Consider the following 20483-nt stretch of genomic DNA (forward strand, 5'->3'; position numbering starts at 1 on the left):
TTTGCCTCGGACTCTGATTTACTTTCGGATGCTATTTGGAACCCTGACACCCTTCTCCAACCTGGTGCCCTCAATGGGTTAGACTCAATGGCGTGGCCTGGCCGCCGTTCTCCCTTCACCGCCTAGAAAACTCAACGCTAAGGGACCACCCCGAGTTTCCTGCCACGTGTGAATCTCCCCGGGGGAGGTTTGAAGCCAGGAAAAAATTGGTGTTTTTTTTTTAAAGGATGGACGGCTGGGGAATTCTGGGCGTTGGAAGTCCCCACGTTCTAGTCCTTCAGAAGAATGCAGGACACTCGGAAGGGAAAAAGCCACACAGTTCTTGGATCGTGTAATTTTTCTTTTTTCTTTTCTTTTTATTGTTCAACGTTTAAGCTGTTCATCAGCCGGCCCCGGGGCATCTGTTGAAGGGGCATAGATATAAATAAAAGGAAAAGCAGCTTTCAAAAACGGAGCAAATAAAATTCACTCACAGAGCTGAACAAGGCGGGGAACGCCTCTTCCCCAAATGTATGAAAATGGTAAATTCTCACCACCCAAGGGGTGAGGGTACCCCCGGAAAACCTTTTTTTTAAAAAAATCCCCTTTGGATACGAGGAACGGATGCTTAAACATTGCTCACGACTGGCAACACGCAAAGGCAGAGTAGAAAGAAGGGGGTGGGGGCAAAAGGCAGGAACAGTGGGGTAGATCACGCAGTCTCAACGGGGACCCTCCCCACAGGGGGGCGGGAAAGGGGCTCGATTGCCCTGGCAAAAACCGCTCGGCGGATTATTCTTACGAGGATCCCGCGGGGTCGCCCTCAACCAAACACAAGACTCCAAAAAAAGCTGGTTAGAACAGTAGTAATGGTTTTTTTTCCTCTTTTTTTGTCCTTTTTTTTTCTCTTTAATTTCGATAACCCGCAAGAACCCCGGGGGGGGGGGGTACCTTGCAGGGCGGAGCGGGAGGGGGGTGGTGGACAGGTTTATACAATCTCAAAATTGTTTCATAGTGCAACCTGTGCGAGCAAGAAATATGACAAACATTGTCCTTCACTTATAAACATCTACTATTATAGGCAAAAACAAAACCAAAAAAAAAAAAAAAAAAAAAAGAAAGAACTTACCCATATTCTTAGATAAGTGACTATTCACATTTTGTACATATACAGGTTTTTTTTTTTAAACAGTTCCAGGATCAACTCTACAATGTCTTACAGACGTAAAACAGGAAGTATTTAAGTTATTGGGGGGGGGGGGAGCAACAGAAAATAAAATAAAAAATTTTAAAAAGAAAAACTCTTACGGTCGGGCTGCCTCCTCCTCATCTAGTCTACAGCTCAAGTAAAGTATATTTAACAACAAAAACCACCCCCCCCAAAAAAAAACTGTAAGAAGGGGACTGCGGTGGGAATTGGGGGGGGGGAATAAAAGTTTGCACGTTAGTTTCCTGAAAAAAATAAAGGAAACTTTGGGGAGAGAAAGGGGGGGAAAGGAGGCCCTTCTTTTCAAAATCATCTTGCACTAGGAATACCATTAACCTTTTTTTTAAAAAGCAATTTCCTTTTTTAAAAAAAACGAAGATGGTTTCATTTGTACACACAGATATGCAAAGTCCCAAAAAAAAGGAAAAGAAGGAATGCGAGAGGAGGGAGGGAGGAGAAAAAAAATATATCCAGGGCAGAGGCCTTTCGAAGGGGTGGGGAGGGGAGAGAAGAAAAGGGGGAGGAGGAGGGAAATATATCGAAATGCAATTCTATGGATGAGACAGTCCTTTTCTCTCAATGCAGGTTGCGAATACCTAGGCTTTCATGCTGCTTCTTTAAATAAAATGTATTTCTTTAATATAATTTGGGACCTCTGTTGCGGCCAATATTTATATATATATATATATATATATATATATATATCTACACATACATATATATACAGTTTCCAAGCAGGACGTCTCCCACAGCATGGCCCCCGTGGTCCAACCCTGAGCGTCAAAAAAAGAGCGAGTGGAAGGAAGGGACAAGCAGGTTCAGGAAATCTTGTCGAGCCTGTCGCTTAAAGTAGAAGGATGGGTGGGTAGATGTTTGTAAATTCCTGGAGGAATTTAAAATAAAAAGGATGAGGAGGTGACCGCCGTAAAGCAAAGCTGGAGCTTCCCGCTGGATCTCTCGTCTTGCCGCTATACGTCCCTTCCGCGGAGTTAAAAACCAGCACACGACGGAACTCAAAGGGGTTTTCTTTGGAATCTGTCCCTGATCATTCAAACCAAGAAAAAAAGGGGGGTTAAAAAAATAAAAATAAACGGGGAGGAGGAGCCCCAAAAAGGAAACGAAAATTCGAAAGCGCAACGCTTGGGAGGGGGGGGGGGCGGTCGAGCCGAAACACCACCATGGGGGGGAGAGGGGAGAGAATCTGTTCTCATGCGTTGTTGAAGTGGGCGATGCTCTGCGGATGGTGCTGTTGCCAGAGCTGTTGCTGCTGGACGGCCAGCTGTTGTGACTGATCGGACGTCGACAGGAGGTTGACGAGGGGAGACACGCAGTTTGCTGGAATGATCAAGCCTGCAACACAGTTAAGGGGGGGGGGGGGTGAAGTCAACGGCGAGGCAGCCTCTGTCTGGCTTCACAAACCAACATTTGTTGGCTTCAGCTGCAAGTCTTGGGTCTGTTTCCCATCGTTTAGGACCTTAGCAGTAGCACTTAAAAGACTTATAGGCCGCTTCACAGTGCACTCACAGCCCTCTCTAAGCGGTTTACAGAATCGGCCTCTTGCCCCCAACAATCTGGGTCCTCATTTGGCTGACCTTGAAGGAAGGACGGAAGGCTGAGTCAACCTTGAGCGAAGTGCTGACAGTCAGCAGAATTAGCCTGCAATCCTGCATTCTAACCACTATGCCACCTACCTTCCTTCCTTCCTTCCCTCCTTCCCTTCCCTTCCCTTCCCTCCCCTCCCCTCCCTCTGTGGTCATGTGGCCGCATGACTCAACGCCGAAGGCGCACGGAACGCTGTTCCCTTCCCACCAAAGGTGGTCCCTGTTTTTCTACTTGCATTTTTTTACGTGCTTTTGAACTGCTAGGTTGGCAGAAGCTGGGACAAGCCACGGGAGCTCGCTCCGTTACGCAGCGCTAGGGATTACGAACCGCCGACCTTTCTGATCCGACAAGCTGCCATACTTGCCTACAATTCTCTGGCCGTCCTCGGTCCGCAGGCGAACAATCTGCATTTTGACATTTGTGCCGCTCACGGAGGCAAGGACCCCTTCCACTTTCGTCCAAACGCTCAGGACAGAACCGCAGAGGACGTAATAGGTCCGGCAGCGCAGGCCGACCTCGCAGACGAGACCCAGGCCCGCCTTTTTGCAGTTGCCCCTCCTGAAAAGAGGAAAGGAAGGAAGGTGGCGGCGTCACTGCTCCATTATTACTTTTTTTTTAAACCGAGAACTGAATATGGACTTTTGTTTCCTGCACAAAGACACAAGTCAAAAAGACGGGCTCCCAAAGAAAAATATGTCTGATTTTGGGAGCGTCCTTCCAAAGTTTTATCTGATTTTTTTTTTTAAAGAATCCTACGGAATCACAATAGCAAAACGAGGAAATTCAGCAGTGTGTAAATCCTTAGATTGAATGAAGAGAAAACGAGGGCACAAAGTTACTCCTTCAGTGCTTGGTCCCTGGGACTCTCTGGAGGCTGGCTTGTTTCCTTGCAGGCGTTTCATGTCCCAACTAGGGAACATCAGTGCTGGGAGGGAGTGGGGTTTGCAGAGAGTAGAGGAGGAGGACGACTGTGGGGTTCTTGGTGCTCTCTGAGCTTGGTGGGTTTTCTTGCAGACATTTCATGACTCAGCTAGGTAACATCATTTGAGTATTTGAGTATTTATTAATACTTATAGGCCGCCCTTTTCCCTGAGGGGACTCAGGGCGGCTTACATAAAATGAGGGGGGAGGGGTGTACAGACAATAGACACAACAATACATAGAAGTAAAATAGTAAACAACATTCATTCATCATTCGGGTGGGGACAAGTTATCTTTGTCCCCAGGCCTGACGGGCTAGCCAGGTCTTAAGGGCTGTGCGGAAGGTCTGGACGGTGGTGAGGGTACGAATCTCAAGGAAGGAAGGAAGAAGGAAAGAAGGAAGGAGGGAGGGAAGACTGTGGGGTCCTTGGTGCTCTCTGATCTTGGTGGGTTTTCTTGCAGACATTTCATGACCCAACTAGGTAACATCATCAAGGAAGGAAGGAAGGAAGGAAGGGAGGGAGGGAGGGAGGGAGGGAGGGAGGAAGGAAGGAGGGAGGGAAGACTGTGGGGTCCTTGGTGCTCTCTGATCTTGGTGGGTTTTCTTGCAGATATTTCATGACCAAACTAGGTAACATCATCAAGGAAGGAAGGAAGGAAGGAAGGAAGGAAGGAAGGAAGGAAGGAAGGAAGGGAGGGAGGGAGGGAGGGAAGGAAGACTCTGGGGTCCTTGGTGCTCTCTGATCTTGGTTATTTTCTTGCAAACATTTCCTGACTCAACTAAGTAACATCATCAGTGCTAGAAGGTGCCTTCTGTTTATATCCCAATCAAGGAACTACCCCCCCCACCTCAGTCAACAACAGGTTAACCAAGGAATAACCAAGAACCCTCCCACCAACACTGATATGTACCGTATTTATCGGCGTATAACACGCACCGGCGTATAACACGCATCCCCCATTTTAACACAAAAATTTGAGTAAAAATTTTTTTCATTAAAAATAAATGACTTCATTGGTACTACAGGAAAGTTGAACCATTCTAAAAGACTGATAAATAGTAGCTTTTCTTGAACCAAATCGTCATACGTAATCAAATTATGGTTTAATTTAGATAAAATATTCTTAAGCGCTCTTTCTCTAATTTCACACAGCTCGTGACCTGTTTATTTTTTTAAAAAGGGGGGAAATATTGCAAAAAAAGAGTTATTTTTTACATATATATATATATATATATATATATATATATATATATATACACACACACACACACACACACACACACACACACACACACACACACACACACACACATTTTATAAATTCCAAACAATCTGCGGCGGAGTAAACAATTTCTTCCCTGTACATTACAGACCATAATTTAGCACAGTGCAGGTGACAGGCAGATGTTTTTAACTTCCTAGTCTAGGGCTGAGAGAGAGTGATTGGTCCAAAATTACCCAATGAGCTTCTGTATCTATGTTGGATTATTAGAGACTGTGCCTCCTCATATCTATATTCTTGTACATGTGATACCACACACATATTCAAAATTAGCCAGTGAATTGATTTTGTTAAAACAGCACACTGAAAATTTAGGATACTTTCTTAGGGAGGACAAGGCATGTGACTGTTCATTATCTTTCAATCATGATCTCATATAATCTATTCTTCTAAGCATTTTTCTTCTTCTTTTAATATCAGGAATAATAATCTTTATTGTTAAAAGCTTCTATTACTGTTTTTGTCACTTGCATTCTTTCCATTTCCTGACGGTGTCAATATTCCTTTTTAGTTTTCCACTCCATCTCCTTTTACTACATTCTAGCCAGTTTTGTGCAGTTCTGCTGCAACAATGTTAACATACCTACCCTCTTTATCAATTTTTCCTCTTTTGGTATTCCCTTTGTATAGATTGTGAAGAACATTTATTTATTATGCGTGATCGTTAAGAGTTGACACTGATGGGATGACACAGTCACCAATCAATCAATACGTATAAAAATAGATGCGACTTTGAAAAGGGGTCGTATTGAGAATCTACCAAACTCAAAACCAAAAGTAGAGAAATAGGGGCGGAATATGCTACTTTTCTGCGTGCAATAAACAGATTCACACTGGGGTTTGTACATCCTGAGAATCCTGGTTTGGGATGTTTTGTGCAGTTAAGCAGTGGTTTGGGGTTACTTTTTTTCATCCCCAAAGCAAAGCCATTATCAACTTTTAGGAATCCAAAAGCAAAACAAAAAACAAAAAAACCCCAGCCTCTGAGTAGGCACACGGGCTATCGGTGCAGACAAACCAACCACTTACGAAGTTTCCGGATAAGCGGAGTCAACTCGATTGGGGGAGAAGCCGCATTAACATTGCAGCCAGCCATCGCGACCGCTTTCCCAGAGCGGCCCAGGTTCAACCGCCGCGCCGTAGGGAACGCGAATGCGCTCGGAAAAAGCGGGAGGCTATTTTTTCAAGAGGCCGCTGGGAAATGTAGTTCCGTCTGTGACTCCCCGCCCACCCGTTCTGATTATTCTCAGACCAGAGAGTACTATACTGGAGATCGAGTGGTTGGGTAATTCTCGCGAGTTTTGACCCGAGTCTTCCTAGTTGCCTAGAGAACAAGGTTTTCTCCCCTCGCCTTTTGGAAGCGCCGCTTTTCCCGCTTCGGCCTTTTTCAATGAATTCGCCCGGCTTTCAACTTAAGTCTTCTCAATGGCGAAATCTCTGCCACAATTGTTTCAGCGGCCAGCGGGGTCTCTTCTAGGCAAGCCAATGAAACACCTTTTCTGAACCGTCACTAAACCTAAGACTTTGGATCACAATTAACAATATAGAATAACGTGTTATGAAGTTGGTTCTATTTTCGAGACTGACTGGGAATTCTGAGAGTTGTAGTTGCGGCAATCTAGTGCAGTGTTTCTCAACCTTGTCAACTTGAAGATGTCTGGACTTCAACTCCCAGAATTCCCAGAAAACGCGGCGTTTCTTCCTGCAAAGCCCTTCTGGCGTCAAGCGGAACTCTCGGGTTGCCCGAAGGGCTTTGCAGGAAGAAACGCGGCTGGAGGCGCCAGGACGGTCCTGGCTGTGGGGCGCAGACTCGGTAAAAGCTCTCTTTGGTTCCCTCCTCCTCCCCCTCCTTCCACAGTCTGTGTGACGCTGCCGCCAGGCTGAGAGCTGCCGCTGAAACAAGTTTGGGAAGGTCCTTTGCAGGCAGCCAGTTCTAGCTGCCTGCAAAGGACTTCCCCACGTTTGCTTTGAAAGAAACCTCTGCGCGGGAGTTAGAAACCTCTGCGCGGGGGTTTCTTGCCACCTTAGAGGGAACAGTGGACCCGGCGTTGGACCCGTATTTATCGGCGTATAACACGCAGTATCGGCGTATAACACGCAGGCAGGGTTTAAGCTTGCAATTTTAGTTTTAAAACTGCGTGTTATACGCCGATAAATACGGTATATAAACAGAGAGCAAACCTTACTCCCTCTTCCAGCACTGATGACGTTCCCTAGATGGGTCGTGGAACGTCTGCAAGAAAATAACCAAGCTCAGAGAGCACCGAGGACCCTACAACCCTTCTTCTCCACTTTGCAACCTCCTCTTCCCTTCCAGCACTGGCGATGTGACCTAGTTGGGCCGTGAGACGTCTGCAAGAGAACTACCAAGCTCAGAGAGCATCAAGGACCCCCGCAGTTCAAACCCTGAGTTCAACCTTTCCGTTTGGTTTTGATTGGGAAGTCCCACTGGAGTTCATTTTTGAGAGCAGCCCCCCTGTTTTGAGGACACACACTACCCCACCCCCAAAAATAACTTACCAGTAAGCATGTGTGCATGTGTCCGCCGATGAGGTGTACTGTTCTACCCAGTGAGTCACAGCATCGTCAGAGGACACCTAGAATTACACACAGCAGTTATTCACAGTCATATCTGGCCAATAACCTATTCGGGAGCAATGAGTTGAGTTTTCTCAAGCCTTTAAAGACGCAAATTAAATCTGCAATCAAGCAAAAGTTACACACACAGGATGAAAAAGGTAACTTTATAAATGTGGCTCACTTTTTTATATTTTTTCTTGATTTCAGAGTAGGTTTCCAGTTTCAACTGTTTTCCGGTATTTGGCCTATAAACCAGGAAGAGCTTCTTTTTGGGGTTCACCTCTTTCATGAGGATGGCGGTTTTCTTACTGTTTCGTATCTGGGGGAGAAAAAATGAAAATAGAAAGACAAATTCCTGTTTGTACCTCCTGGAAAATACTGTCGAGGTTACTCCTAAGTTACCCGTTTAATAAATCTGGACCGAGGGCAAAAGCCGAAGTCCTTTTTTGTACAAAATGCGATCAACAGAATGTGTGACTGTTCGCTGCCGAAACTCGGCTAAAAGGGCAAATTTTAGAACCGGAACCCTGGATAAATTCTGTTAGCTGGGGGAATTCTGGGAGTTGAAACCTAAACATTGTCAAGCTGACACGGTTGAAGAATGTTGCCAGGCGTTAAGCCAGGCTTTCAAAGCGGAGCCTCACCTGAAGCGATAAGTAAAACCCGTCCTCTGGCCCGCGCTGTTCACTCCAAAGCTTAGTGGCTTCCTCCCAAGACATGCCTCTCTCCACGCTTATCTAGAAAACAGGAATAGAAAGCATGGTTGGTGGCCAACTCCACATTCTTCTGAAGAAAGCCAGAGGTGGATCCGTTTGCGTGGACAATAATTGTTTATCAACATTTTAGCTTCTTTTCTTTTTCTCCTCTGAAAATCTATTTACTTAGAGGCTTTTAAAATGGCGCCGAGCAGGCTGGTTTCTCCGGTAATAATGAATACTTTTTGTTAATTGTTACAAGAACTCAAAATTTCAAAGGAGCATCCTTATCACTTGTTTTACAATCGGCCAGCAGAAGCTTTTTAATTAGTTTCATTTTTACAAGACTTTCACTCTCTCATTAATCTTGCTTATCTGGAAGTTAAATGGTGATGAATCTGCTGAACTGTCTTGTTACAATGTTTACTCACTGAAAAGTGAGGACTTACGGTGTACAATTCAACATGTCCAGAGGTAGAATAGCCTGGGGTTAGAAATTTTTTAGCGTCTGCTTTCCTCACTTTTTCATCTCCCGATCCCAAATCTGGGAAAACAAAAAATCGCAAGAAAGAATGAGACCGGCGTCTGACACATCACACAAGGAGGTCCTTGACGTACGACCACAGTGTAGCCCCAAATTTATTTTGCCAACGGTTGTTAAGTGAGTCTTGCCCCACCTTACGACCTTCCTTACCCACCGGTAAGTGAATCCCTGCGGTTGTTATGTGAACCTGGCTTCTCCATTGACTGTGCTCGTCAGAAGTCGCAAAAGATCGCATAACCCCAGAACACTGCAACCGTCGTAAATATGAATCGATCACCAAGTGTTCACTTAACTGTCTCACTTAGCCACATAGATTTTGGGCTCCGTTGTGGCCCGTAAGTCGAGGACTAGCTTGTACTGCCCACCCTGGAAATGCCTCCTCACCTAAGATGCCCATGTCGTATCTCCCGTTCTTCTTGGCATTGTGGATGACTGCGTTTAGCGTGTCTGAGAAATACTGGAAAAGCGCGTTCTGTTGGTGGACTTCCATGCCCAGGATCCGATTCAGGAATTTCCCAATATTGTTATAATCTAAACAGACAGGAAATGAGGTGAGGTTGGTGAGAAAACAATCAGGGTCTGTTCCCACCCCTCAGTGCTGAGCAAGAGCAGAATAACCCCAAATCTGAGTTATGCGTGAGGTAACAAAGAAATACTTCCAGAAAGAAATTGCCAAAAGTAGTACCTTTGTCAAGAGTAAGAATTCCAGACCGGTCTTCAACATTGATTAGGCCGACACCTATCAAACCTTGCCTAACATCTGGGAAGGAAAAGAGAGGTTAAATTCAGCCTTACAAGACAGCCCCTAACTGCATAAGGAGGTGCACAAATCAGAACCCCCAAATTGAAAACAAATTAGGATCTCTTGCAGGCTTCAAAAAGAAATCTAGCAGCAGAAAGAGATGGCAAGATGTCTCCTGCCCAAATATCGAATCATGAAACGGCTGGAATGCCCTAATCAGAATCTAATCTTTGGTGTCTTTGGTTGAAAATATGAATCTACAATCATGCCAGAAACTGCTAAGGGAACTTAGCTGTGCTTTTTGGGGAGAAGTATAAAGAAGCAATCCAATCTCAATTCAAAAGGGCTTTCTCAAAATTTTATTTCAACGACTGGGGAAACGCCCCCACAAAACCTACCTTTAAAAAACTCTCCTGGATAATCTGCTGGTGGAGACACTAGCGGGGAATCCAAATTCACAATGGACTTCATGACTATTTCCAACGCATTTCGGCCATACTAATTTCAGAGTGGGGGGAAAAATCCAACAATTATCTTTGCAATACAGAATATGACCAGTTTTATGCATATTCATTTACCTATAGGTTAAAGGTAAAGGTTCCCCTTGCACATATGTGCTAGTCATTCCCGACTCTAGGGGGCGGTGCTCATCTCCGTTTCAAAGCCGAAGAGCCAGTCATGTGGCCAGCGTGGCTCAACACCAAAGGCGCACAGAAGGCCGTTCCCTTCCCACCAAAGGTGGCTCCTATTTTCCTACTTGCATTTTTAACGTGCATTCAAATTGCTAGGTTGGCAGAAGCTGGGACAAGTCACGGGAGCTCACTCAGTTATGCGGTGCTAAAGATTCGAATCACTGACCTTTCTGATCAACAAGCTCAGTGTCTTAGCCACTGAGCATGTATGTATGTATGTATGTATGTATGTATGTATGTTGGGCACCAATTAAGCAGGAAAGGATGGCAATTTTTACCTTGTTGTCAAAGTTGAATCTACTCAAATCTCTGGTTTCTGTTGCTCTTCTATCTCCGTGGGTGAGAGCTCCCTGTTTAAAAGAAAACAGAAAAGAAAAGCTGATTTACAAACTGAGAAACCAGCAATTTCCTGACCTTTTAAAAAATAACAGAGATCGCCTTTTGTCAAAGTTGCAGGAATTGGGCATGTCTAGTTTAATGAAAAGAAGGACTAGGGGAGACATGATAGCAGTCTTCCAATATCTCAGGGGCTGCCCCAAAGAAGAGGGAGTCAAGCTATTCCCCAAGACACCCGAGGGCAGGACAAGAAGCAATGGGTGGAAACTAATCAAGGAGAGAAGCGACTTAGAACTAAGGAGAAATTTCCTGACAGTGAGGACAATTAATCAGTGGAACAGAAGTTGCCTCCAGAAGTTGGGAACGCCCCAACAGTGGAAGTCTTTAGGAAGATGTTGGAGAGCCATTTGTCTGAAACGGTGTAGGGTTTCCTGTCTAGGCAGGGGGTTGGACTAGAAGACCTCCAAGGTCCCTTCCAACTCTGCTATTGTATTGTATTGATGTAGAAAAGATGTGAAGACTCTGGAAAGAGTGCAGAGAAGAGCAAGAAAGAGGATTAGGGGACTGGGAGGCCAAAACATATGAAGAACGGTTGCAGGAACTGGGGATGTCTATTTTAATGAAAAGAAGGACCAGGGGATTCATGATAGCAGTCTTCCAATATCTCAGGGGCTGCCCCAAAGAAGAGGGAGTCAAGCTATTCTCCAAAGCACCAGAACAAGAAGCAATGGGTGGAAACTAATCAAGGAGAGAAGCAACTTAGAACTGAGGAGGAATTTCCTGACAGTGAGAACAATTAATCAGTGGAACAGAAGTTGCCTCCAGAAGTTGTGAATGCTCCAACACTGGAAGTCTTTAAGAAGATGTTGAACAACCATTTGTCTGAAGTGCCTAAGCAGAGGTTGGACTAGAAGACCTCCAAGGTCCCTTCCAACTCTGTTATTCTATTCTATTCGGTCTAAAACCGGGATGGATATAATGAATGATCCGCGGGGCAAATTTCTTACCAAGCTCTCCAGCCGCTTGGCAACAATGGAGGCAAATCTTTGTTCTCCTGCCAATTCAGAAATTAGGAAGACGTACTCGGGGGCCGTCACTTGGTTGGACCGGTGAGTTCGTCCTGGAGATGGAAGGAAAAGGCAGATTTGTACCAAGTACTAAAGACCCTGCTTCCACATCCAGCCAACCTCAAGCTACTCACCAAACTGCTGAATTGCCCGATCGGCACTCCATGGCAACTCCAGGGTCATATGTACCCTCCGCCTCTGGTTTTTGGCCCTTCGGTCTGCTTGCAGAGAGATGCCTGAGCTGGCGGCTTCGGAGATGATGGCGATGTTCTGGCAAGGCAAAAGGAGGTAAAAGTGAAGAAAGGAAAAAGAAACTGAGATTTATAAGTGGAAACTTTGGGACATGAAAACATAATGCGATATACTTGAGGAAGATATCACTTTTTCTTTAGCAGTTAAGTGTCGAGCCCGAATTTGGCATACGTGTAGGCATTTTATTTAGCTCTCTATTATATTCATTTATTCCTTTTCCTTCTCTTTACTATGGAAGGGGAAGTTTCGGGCTCGCCACATTCTTAAATTGGAGGGGGGGGGGCAAATACATAGGATTGTTTTGGTTAGGCCAGCTTCTTTCCCTTGGGAACAGAGGCTGCTCCTGCTGAGAACGAAATGAGGTCCAGCCCCGCCTAGATTGAGTGCATGAAGTGATTTTTTAATCTGTTTCTATTTTTAATTTTTTATTCTTTTTAAATATGTATTCCGTAAGCCGCCTGGAGTCCTTTGGGATTGGGCGGCCTAGAAATTTATTAAACAGTTAAACAGAACGGAAGGTGGAGTTTGAAGACACCGGGCAATGTGGATTGAGTGTTTATTGGAGGAATGTTGACTTGGGAGGGATGTTTCTAACTTACAATATTATGTGGTGTAATTCTGGTTTGTGTCAGATCTGGAATTACAACAGACTTTGCCAATTGGATGGCTACCTAAATAAAAGAATTTTGGGGGGGGGGGGAAACAGACTTTGCGCATTTCTTCTTTGAAGGGGTTTCATCAGTTGGAAACCTGACAATTAGTTTTACCCCTCCCGCATTACCTAGGAAATGTCTCTCGCAAATGTTTTATCGGTGTCACTTTTCCCGAGGAGGAAAATTAGCCATGGGCAGAGGAGCTGAGGTGGCGCAGTGGTTAAATGCAGCACTGCAGGCTACTTCAGCTGACTGCAGTTCAGCAGTTCGGCTGTTCAAATCTCACCGGCTCAAGGTTGACTCAGCCTTCCATCCTTCCGAGGTGGGTAAAGTGAGGCCCCAGATTGTTGTTGGGGGCAATAGGCTGACTCTGTAAACCGCTTAGAGAGGGCTGAAAGCCCTATGAAGCGGTATATAAGTCTGCTATTGCTATTGCTGTTGCTATGTTCCTAAGATCAACAACTTGCACTGATCACACTTTTCTCGCCAAAGTGCAAGCCAAACCTCCTTGGCCAAAGCACACCTGTCTTGACACAAACCAATTCCAAGCAAGGATGGACTTATTGCATTCTTAGGTGAACAATTTCAACTTTCAAAAACAGAAGAGGACAGCTATATTTGGACACTGTAGTTCTGAAAGAAATCTACGTTGGTCCAGAGCGCCAACGGGGGTTGGGTTTTTTTTTTTTAAGCTTGCTGAAAATGTAAATATTTCGAGCCTGAAGAGAGCAAAAGGTACCTTATCTCCAGCCATGAATCTCTGCTTCTCGGTGATGTTTAGGATTTCCACAGGGACGTCAAGTTCCGACCTCGACTCGTAGGAGATGCTGCCGTCGTCGTTGCTCACGACCCTTCCTTTGCGACCTGTCATCTTCAGAAGAGCGAGTCGCGTTAGCAGGCCACGCCAAGCGTTGAGGCTCGTGAAATAATTCTAAAGACCTGTCAAATTAACTCCTCAAGGCCACGCCGAGAAGAAACTTCACTGGGGGGCATAAAGTTAGGCCTTGACTTACGACCACAACTGAGGCCAAATTTTCTGTTCCTAAGCAAGGTAGGTGTTGCCCTGTTTTATGATCTAGCTCGCCACAATTAAGCGAATCTGTCATAGTTGCAAATTCTGCTGGCTTCACATCGCATCTTTCCAGTCTGGCTGTTGCGGCCTGTCAGCCTGTCCAGCAGCCAAATCAGAGGAGGCGGCATAAGAGTCTGGGTCAGCCTCAAGGCAACCTGAGAACTCCAAGGGAGAAATGGGAATGGAGCTGGCAGAGAGAGAGAGAGAGAGAGAAGCCTGGGCTGTCAGCCCTCAGGTGGAGAGTCAACAGTCCCCAGGTCTGGAGGTGGGTGATGAGGAAGAGGAGGAACAGCTGGGCCCAGTGCCTGATTAGCGAATGCGCAGAAGGCAGAGGAGAGGAGAGCAGTGGAAATCTATGGGCCGGTCAGCATAAAGGCAACCTGAGAACTCCGAGGGGAAAGAGGGAATTGAACTGTCAGAGAGAGAGAGGGAAGGAGGGAGGGTGGAAGAGAGAGAGAGAGAGAGGCGGAGCCTGGGCCGTCCATCAGCCCTCAGGCAGAGAGTCAATAGCCCCCAGGTCTGGAGGTGGCTGATGAGGAAGAGGAGGAACAGCTGGGTCCAGTGCCTGATTTACCGAATGCGCAGAAGGCAGAGGAGAGGAGAGCAGTGGAAATCTATGGGCCGGTCCTCGGGATGGAAAAGCCATCATTGCTAGCAAAGCCCCACCCTAGCTCTGGGGATCAAAGGCAGGGGGCGGAGATGAATAGATGTGGCAGACAACTATTCATCTCCTGGCCAGACAGACTTGTTAGCCAGCGGTGAGAGAGAAACCTTTTGCCGGGGCTTCTGGCTCGCCTAATAAAGGCATCTTTTGAGTTCACTTCAGACGGTTTGTCGTGTTTGGGGAGCTGGGTCAGAGCACCGACAGTGACAAGCTGCCTATTTTTAAGGCCAGGCCTCTTGTGTCACAACCATTATTCTAACCATTCCTTGTAGGAGGAGAGGCTCCCTCCTTAGCTAAAAGCCTTCCCGAGTCATCCAAGCGGCCTACCTCGGCTACGCTCTCGGGGCCTCCCAGTTCATCGATGAGTTCATCCAGCGTGTTGGGAGGGAGGTCTTCGGAGAGCTTCTCCAGTTTATCCAGCAATTCTTTCTTCATCTGCTGGGCCCTTTCCACGGCATCCTGGCTCGTCACGTAGCTGGTGTGGGTGTTACTGGGTGCTGCGAAGTGCCAAAACAGAGGGGGAGGGGGGGGGTTTAGACTCTTAGAAGGGGAGCCAGGTTGATCCATGGATTCCCAAATTCAGGAGAGGTTTGGTACCATTTATTTTGCAACAAAGTTTATGAAAAGAGTTTGGCCCATGGAAGGCTAAGCCTTTCAATAAAATTGGCTGGTTGTGGTGGGAGTGCACGAAAAGCTCGGGCTTTTCGGCACCAGATAAGAATAGAATAGAATAGAATTTTATTATTTGTATGCCACCCTTCTCCGGGAGGACTCAGGGCAGCGAACAATTCAAGGGGGAAAAAAAGGGGGAACATAAAAACAAAATACAAATAATAAAAGTAGACAACAGTCGCAAAACCATACATGTCGAGAGGGGAGGGAACTCATCACCCCCAGGCCTGCCGGCAAAGCCAGGTTTTGACGGCTTTTCGGAAGGCCTGGAGAGAGGTGAGGGTCCAAATCCCTGCGGGGAGCTCATTCCAAAGGGCCGGAGCTGCCATAGAGAAGGCCCTCCCCCAGGTAATAGCCAGGTGGCATTGGCTGGTAGATGGCACCCGGAGGAGGCCGACCCTGTGAGATCTAATGGGTCTGTGGGAGGTAATTGGCAGCAGGCGGTCTCTCAAGTACCCAGATCCAATACCATGAAGGGCTTTATAAGTTACGAAAGTATTTGGAAGAGATGCTAAATGAAAGGATGGAGTTGAGGCCAGAATTATGTTTATTAGGGATCCCAAAAGAAAAAAAACATGGCAAAGGGTGGGCTGCATTTAATGCAGCATATTTTAAGACTGGTTTTTGCACAAAAAGGGATAAATAAAGAGGCTCCCCCGGAAGAAGAAATAATAAATAAGATACTGACGTGAGCAGAAATGGACAGACTGACTCTAGAGCTCAAAGACAAGGGTGAGACAAAATACCATGAAATCTGGGACAAAGGATTACCGATGGTTAGAAATGAGGGGAAAAGGCCGGGACAGAAAAACACAGACAAGTTAAGGACTGGAAAATATGGTATTAAGAAGGTGTGATAGGTAGGAATCGGATATGTATTCGTAGGGTTAGTAATTATATAAAAGAAAGGATCAACGGACAGGTAATCTGACTACGTAATGGATATAAAATGTAATCGTTGTAAGATCTAATCGCTATATGGAAACGCTTATGCCAGAAATGTTGCCTTATGTCCAATGTTTTTAATGTTTATCTAATAAAAAAATTCAAATATAAAAAAAAAAATTGGTCAGTTGGAAAAACTGACTTCTGATTTTTGTTTGCAGATTTTTAGCAATAGCAATAGCAGTTAGACTTATATACCGCTTCATAGCCCTCTCTAAGCGGTTTACAGAGTCAGCATATCGCCCCCACAGTCTGGGTCCTCATTTCACCCACCTCAGAAGGATGGAAGGCTGAGTCAACCCTGAGCCGGTGAGATTAGAACCGCTGAACTGCAGATAACAGTCAGCTGAAGTGGCCTGCAGTACTGCACTCTACCCACTGCGCCACCTCGGCTCCTTTTACAGCTTTCCTTTGCCAGGCAGAAACTTCCTGGCATCCAAAACAGGTGAGGACACCCTCTTTGGGTGGGTTCCACCACAAAACCGCGTTCGACTAAAGGGCGCTCGACGAAACCGCGTAGCTGACGTCATCATAGCGCGACAACAGCGCGGAGAAAAAAGCACGCTGTAAAAGCTAAACCTAAAATTAACCCCTAAACCTAACCCTAAACCTGACCCTTAACCTAACCCTTAACCTAACCCTTACCTTAAGTTGAATCGGCTTGCTTTCAAAGCGCTATTTAAAGCGCCCTTCTTTCTCTGCGCTCGCTGTTGTCGCCCTGTTGATGACGTCAGCGACGCAGTTAAATCGGGCCCGCTTTAGTCGAGCGCGGTTTTGTCGTGCCACGCTTTGGGTGACTTACCGGAGATATTCGTAGGAGGGGTTACGGCTGTGGAGGAGAGAGAACTTGGCCGTTTGGATCCGAGGCCAGATGCTAGTAAGGCACTCTGAATGGAGTCGGGGTCTATGCTCTTCTTCTTCTTCTTCTCTTTGTTTTTCTTGTGTTCTTTCCGGATCAGCCAAGGGTCTGAGAGGGAGGAAGGGGGAGAAAAAAAAAAGTGGGCAAGCAAAACCCAACCAGCTTTACCCTAAAATCACATCCCCACCTGAAGTCAGAAAGGTGAGGAAGACCCAAATCGCCTCACCGTCCTCGTCGTCTTCGCTAGATTCGTCTCTGAAGGGGTTGAAGTCATCGTCGTCACCCGAGCTTAAGAAGCGAGAACTCTCGTTGTCGCTCTCTTCGTTCTCAGAGGCCTCGGATTCGCTGAAGCTTTCGTCAGAACTGCTCCCGGCCAGGCCGCCAGTCTTACGGGCTTTCTTGACCTCCCTCGTCATTTCTTCTCCTGTTTTTAAGCGGAAGTTAAGAAAGGACATTTCAGAAAGGGGGGCAGCTCGATACTTGGGGGGGGGGGTTGGTTAGCGAAAGAAGAAAAGTGACTTTCTGAACTCAAGGCGCATCGCCACAGGGAGGAATCTTGAGGAACCGAATAATAATAATAATGACACTGAATGAAGAAACCGTGCAGAGATTCTGCTGACTTAATTCAGGCAATTCAAGTGTGTTTTACTTGGGAATTTTAGGTTTCCTCAACAAGAAACAAAGTTAAAAGAAGGAATTATCTCTCCGTGTCTGAATTCTAATCTGAACATGCTAGTCGTTCCCAACTCTAGGGGGCGGTGCTCATCTCCGTTTCAAAGCCGAAGAGCCAGCGCTGTCTGAAGACGCCTCCGTGGTCATGTGGCCGGCATGACTCAATGCCGAAGGCGCACGGAACGCTGTTCCCTTCTCACCAAAGGTGGTCCCTATTTTTCAACTTGCATTTTTTACGTGATTTCGAACTGCTAAATTGGCAGAAGCTGGGACAAGTAACTAGGGCTCACTCCATTACGTGGAACTGGGGATTCGAACCGTCGAACTGCCGACCTTTCCGATCGACAAGCTCAGCTTCTTAGCCACTGCGTCCCTTAGATGGGTATAAGCACATCTGTTTAAAATAGCATCCATGGTACCAAATTAAAACAGCAATGAAACGGGCTCCGTTTTTACCTTTGCGTTTCTTTACTTTATCCTCCTTGCAAGGACTGTCCCGGGGAGAGCTGTTGTTACTCTGGAGGGAGAGGTCAATTCCCAGCAAGCTGAAAAGTTTCTTCCGATCGGGAGCTGGGAAATGTTTCTCGATGAGGGATTGAAACACCCCCCTGCACAGTTCGGAGAGAGAAAAAACAACAGCGGTGTTTTAAAGCCAGCCCAAGAGCATCACCCAGCGTAGACAGAATTGAGGGGCTAGGACACAAAACAGACAGAAGCATTAAGTCGGCCCACCCTTGCCCTGCAATAGGAAACCCATCTTTCTGGGAAAATATGACTCGTTGGTTTAGCATATTCTTCTCAGTCAAAAAGTGGGGGCGTTACTGGTTTCTCACGGACCATAAACCTCCTTTCAGAGTGTTACCGTAATATTAAAGAAGAGTTTTCATATGTAACCTCAAAGAGATGCACTGCACCAGTTCTTCGTGACCTGACACCTCCAGCTAACACACACCGCACATAAAGGTTCCCCTTGCACATATGTACTAGTCATTCCCGACTCTAGGGGGCGGTGCTCATCTCAGCCGAAGAGCCAGCGCTTTCTGAAGACGTCTCCGTGGTCATGTGGCCTGCATGACTAAACACCGAAGGCGCACAGAACACTGTTACCTTCCCACCAAAGGTGGTCCCTATTTTTCCACTTCCATTTTTTACATGCTAGGTTGGCAGAAGCTGGGAGAAGTCACGGGAGCTCACTCCATTATGCGGCGCTAGGAATTCGAACCGCTGAACTGCCGAGCTTTCTGATCGACAAGCTCAGCTTCTCGGCCACCGTGCCTTAGCCACACAGCACATACTTGCTATTAAATAGTTCATCAGTTTGAAATCACGGATTGTTTAACAGGTAAGTGTCTTTCAAACTTGGCAACTTTTAAAATGTGCAGACTTCCAATTCCCAGAACTCGCCCCCCCAGCATACTTTGAAGGACGTTAGTTTAGAGGTGGAGAATGGAAGCCACAAATTTCTGAAGTACTGCTGATAAAACGAATCCAAATTCTTGTGCGGCCCACCCGATGTTTCTAAGTTTGCCCTCTTGAATTTTGGAAGAATCTGAAGAGCCGAAACCTGCAGGATTGACAGGAGGGGCTTACTTCGCTGTGGAAACAAAGTCATTCAGTTCCCCGCCGCCTTCTTCCAAAGCTTCCAAGGTCCGTGCTTCTCCTGTGGACTGCAGCCCAATGACCACGCACTGTGGGAAGGAAAACACGGGGGAGGTTTTAAGATCTTCTGAATGTGGAGGACGGGTGCTTCACCTGTCATTCCAGGAGCTTAAGTCAAGGCCCAGCTCACCTTGCCATTCTTGATCTCTTCCCGGGCCAGCTGAACCACTCTTTTGACTTTGGATGCAATGCAGAGGTATTTAAAAAATCTCTGGTGAGCAGACCAGAACTGGCCCCACATGGACTTCTTCATGCGCTGTTCAGCGTCTATGAGGTCAGCGGCCTGTTGGAATTTCTCCCGGGCGCTTACCCACTGAAGGAAAAAAAAAAGGAAAGCAGAGTTTTCAGAGCGACATAAAAGGATCAGTAATATAAAATGGGAGGATAGGATGCTCTTGTGACTCAGCAGAAACCTCCCGTGAGTTGTTTCGGGATGCAGGGCTGACCGACTCACAGGAGAGGATAACGAGCAGCGGTTGCTCGTTAGGGTCTCCTCCTGCGGATAAAAGACTGATGGTGGTGACACGCCCCTGGTTGCAGAAGTCAACGTTTCGTTCCGTTCCGTTCCTGTTCTAGTCACGTTCTCCGTTCGTGTGCAACCACTGAGAAAGGCGTTTGGATAAGTGTCTTGATTTATGTAATCCTGCCTTGTATTAGTTTGAGTGAAGACTTTTGCCAGAGCATTTTATCTGTGTTTATTTTGGGCTCGCAGCCAGCAAGAGCCGGGACTGATAAAAACATTCCTTTGGAGTTCTGTTTGGCTTTCGTTTCTGAACAGGCAAGGTGGGGGTCAGAACAGGATGCTAGACTAAACCGACTGCTGTCCAAAGGTGGGTTCCCCCCCCCCCACCCCACCGAAAAGGCAAACTGGAGTTTTTTGGGTGCTTTCTTTGAAAACGTTTCACTTGTCATCCAAGAAGCTTCTTCAGTTCGGTTCTGAAGAACTGGGCTGGGAAAATACTTCTGAAGAACTGAATAAGCTTCTTGGATGACAAGTGAAACGTTTTCAAAGAAAGCACCAAGTGAAGTCCAGCTGCCTTTTCGAAAAAAAGCACCTTTGGGACAACCAGGATCTGGATGATTGAGAAAGTCCGCAGACTACTGCTTCTTAAAAGTCTTAGTTCTTAAATTTTGGGTAGTAGTTTTCTAATTAAAATATATATATATATCTGGAATCCACTGTTTTTCAGTAATGGATAAATCATATTCTATAAACAATCTACCGAAATGTCAGGTTTTAAGTTTAGGAAAGGTGATTATATTCTACCAATCACAATGTAGTTTAAGCATGACTACAGCTGCTCCTTGCTCCAATAACTCTGCATAGGGTTCATCGAATGATTTCCTTGGAGTGGAGGAAACATTTACAATATCCGGCAACTATTT

At 46.2% G+C, this 20483-nt stretch overlaps 1 protein-coding gene across 2 annotated transcripts in view; it reads right to left on the reverse strand.

Moving 5' to 3' along the window:
* Positions 1 to 577: 577 nt before the first annotated feature.
* Positions 578 to 20483, reverse strand: part of SBNO1 (strawberry notch homolog 1) — a 31977-nt gene continuing 12071 nt past the window's right edge. The window contains exons 13-31 of one of the 2 annotated variants that reach the window (XM_032229158.1): positions 19228 to 19410; positions 19029 to 19126; positions 17895 to 18046; positions 16993 to 17190; positions 16710 to 16874; positions 14618 to 14787; positions 13294 to 13425; positions 11784 to 11919; positions 11590 to 11702; positions 10525 to 10596; positions 9953 to 10052; positions 9498 to 9572; positions 9197 to 9343; positions 8718 to 8812; positions 8218 to 8310; positions 7755 to 7892; positions 7514 to 7590; positions 3153 to 3346; positions 578 to 2536 (exon numbers count right to left, since the gene is read on the reverse strand). In XM_032229158.1, coding sequence (XP_032085049.1) covers positions 2394 to 2536; positions 3153 to 3346; positions 7514 to 7590; positions 7755 to 7892; positions 8218 to 8310; positions 8718 to 8812; positions 9197 to 9343; positions 9498 to 9572; positions 9953 to 10052; positions 10525 to 10596; positions 11590 to 11702; positions 11784 to 11919; positions 13294 to 13425; positions 14618 to 14787; positions 16710 to 16874; positions 16993 to 17190; positions 17895 to 18046; positions 19029 to 19126; positions 19228 to 19410 — 2481 coding nt within the window. In that variant the 3' untranslated portion in view covers positions 578 to 2393. Of the gene's footprint in view, positions 2537 to 3152; positions 3347 to 7513; positions 7591 to 7754; positions 7893 to 8217; positions 8311 to 8717; positions 8813 to 8966; positions 9060 to 9196; positions 9344 to 9497; positions 9573 to 9952; positions 10053 to 10524; positions 10597 to 11589; positions 11703 to 11783; positions 11920 to 13293; positions 13426 to 14617; positions 14788 to 16709; positions 16875 to 16992; positions 17191 to 17894; positions 18047 to 19028; positions 19127 to 19227; positions 19411 to 20483 lie in introns of those variants that run through there. The other variant, XR_004256375.1, reaches the window with a different exon arrangement.

This window comes from Thamnophis elegans, chromosome 13, assembly GCF_009769535.1.
Source record: "Thamnophis elegans isolate rThaEle1 chromosome 13, rThaEle1.pri, whole genome shotgun sequence".
In the NCBI taxonomy this organism is placed as follows: domain Eukaryota; kingdom Metazoa; phylum Chordata; class Lepidosauria; order Squamata; family Colubridae; genus Thamnophis; species Thamnophis elegans.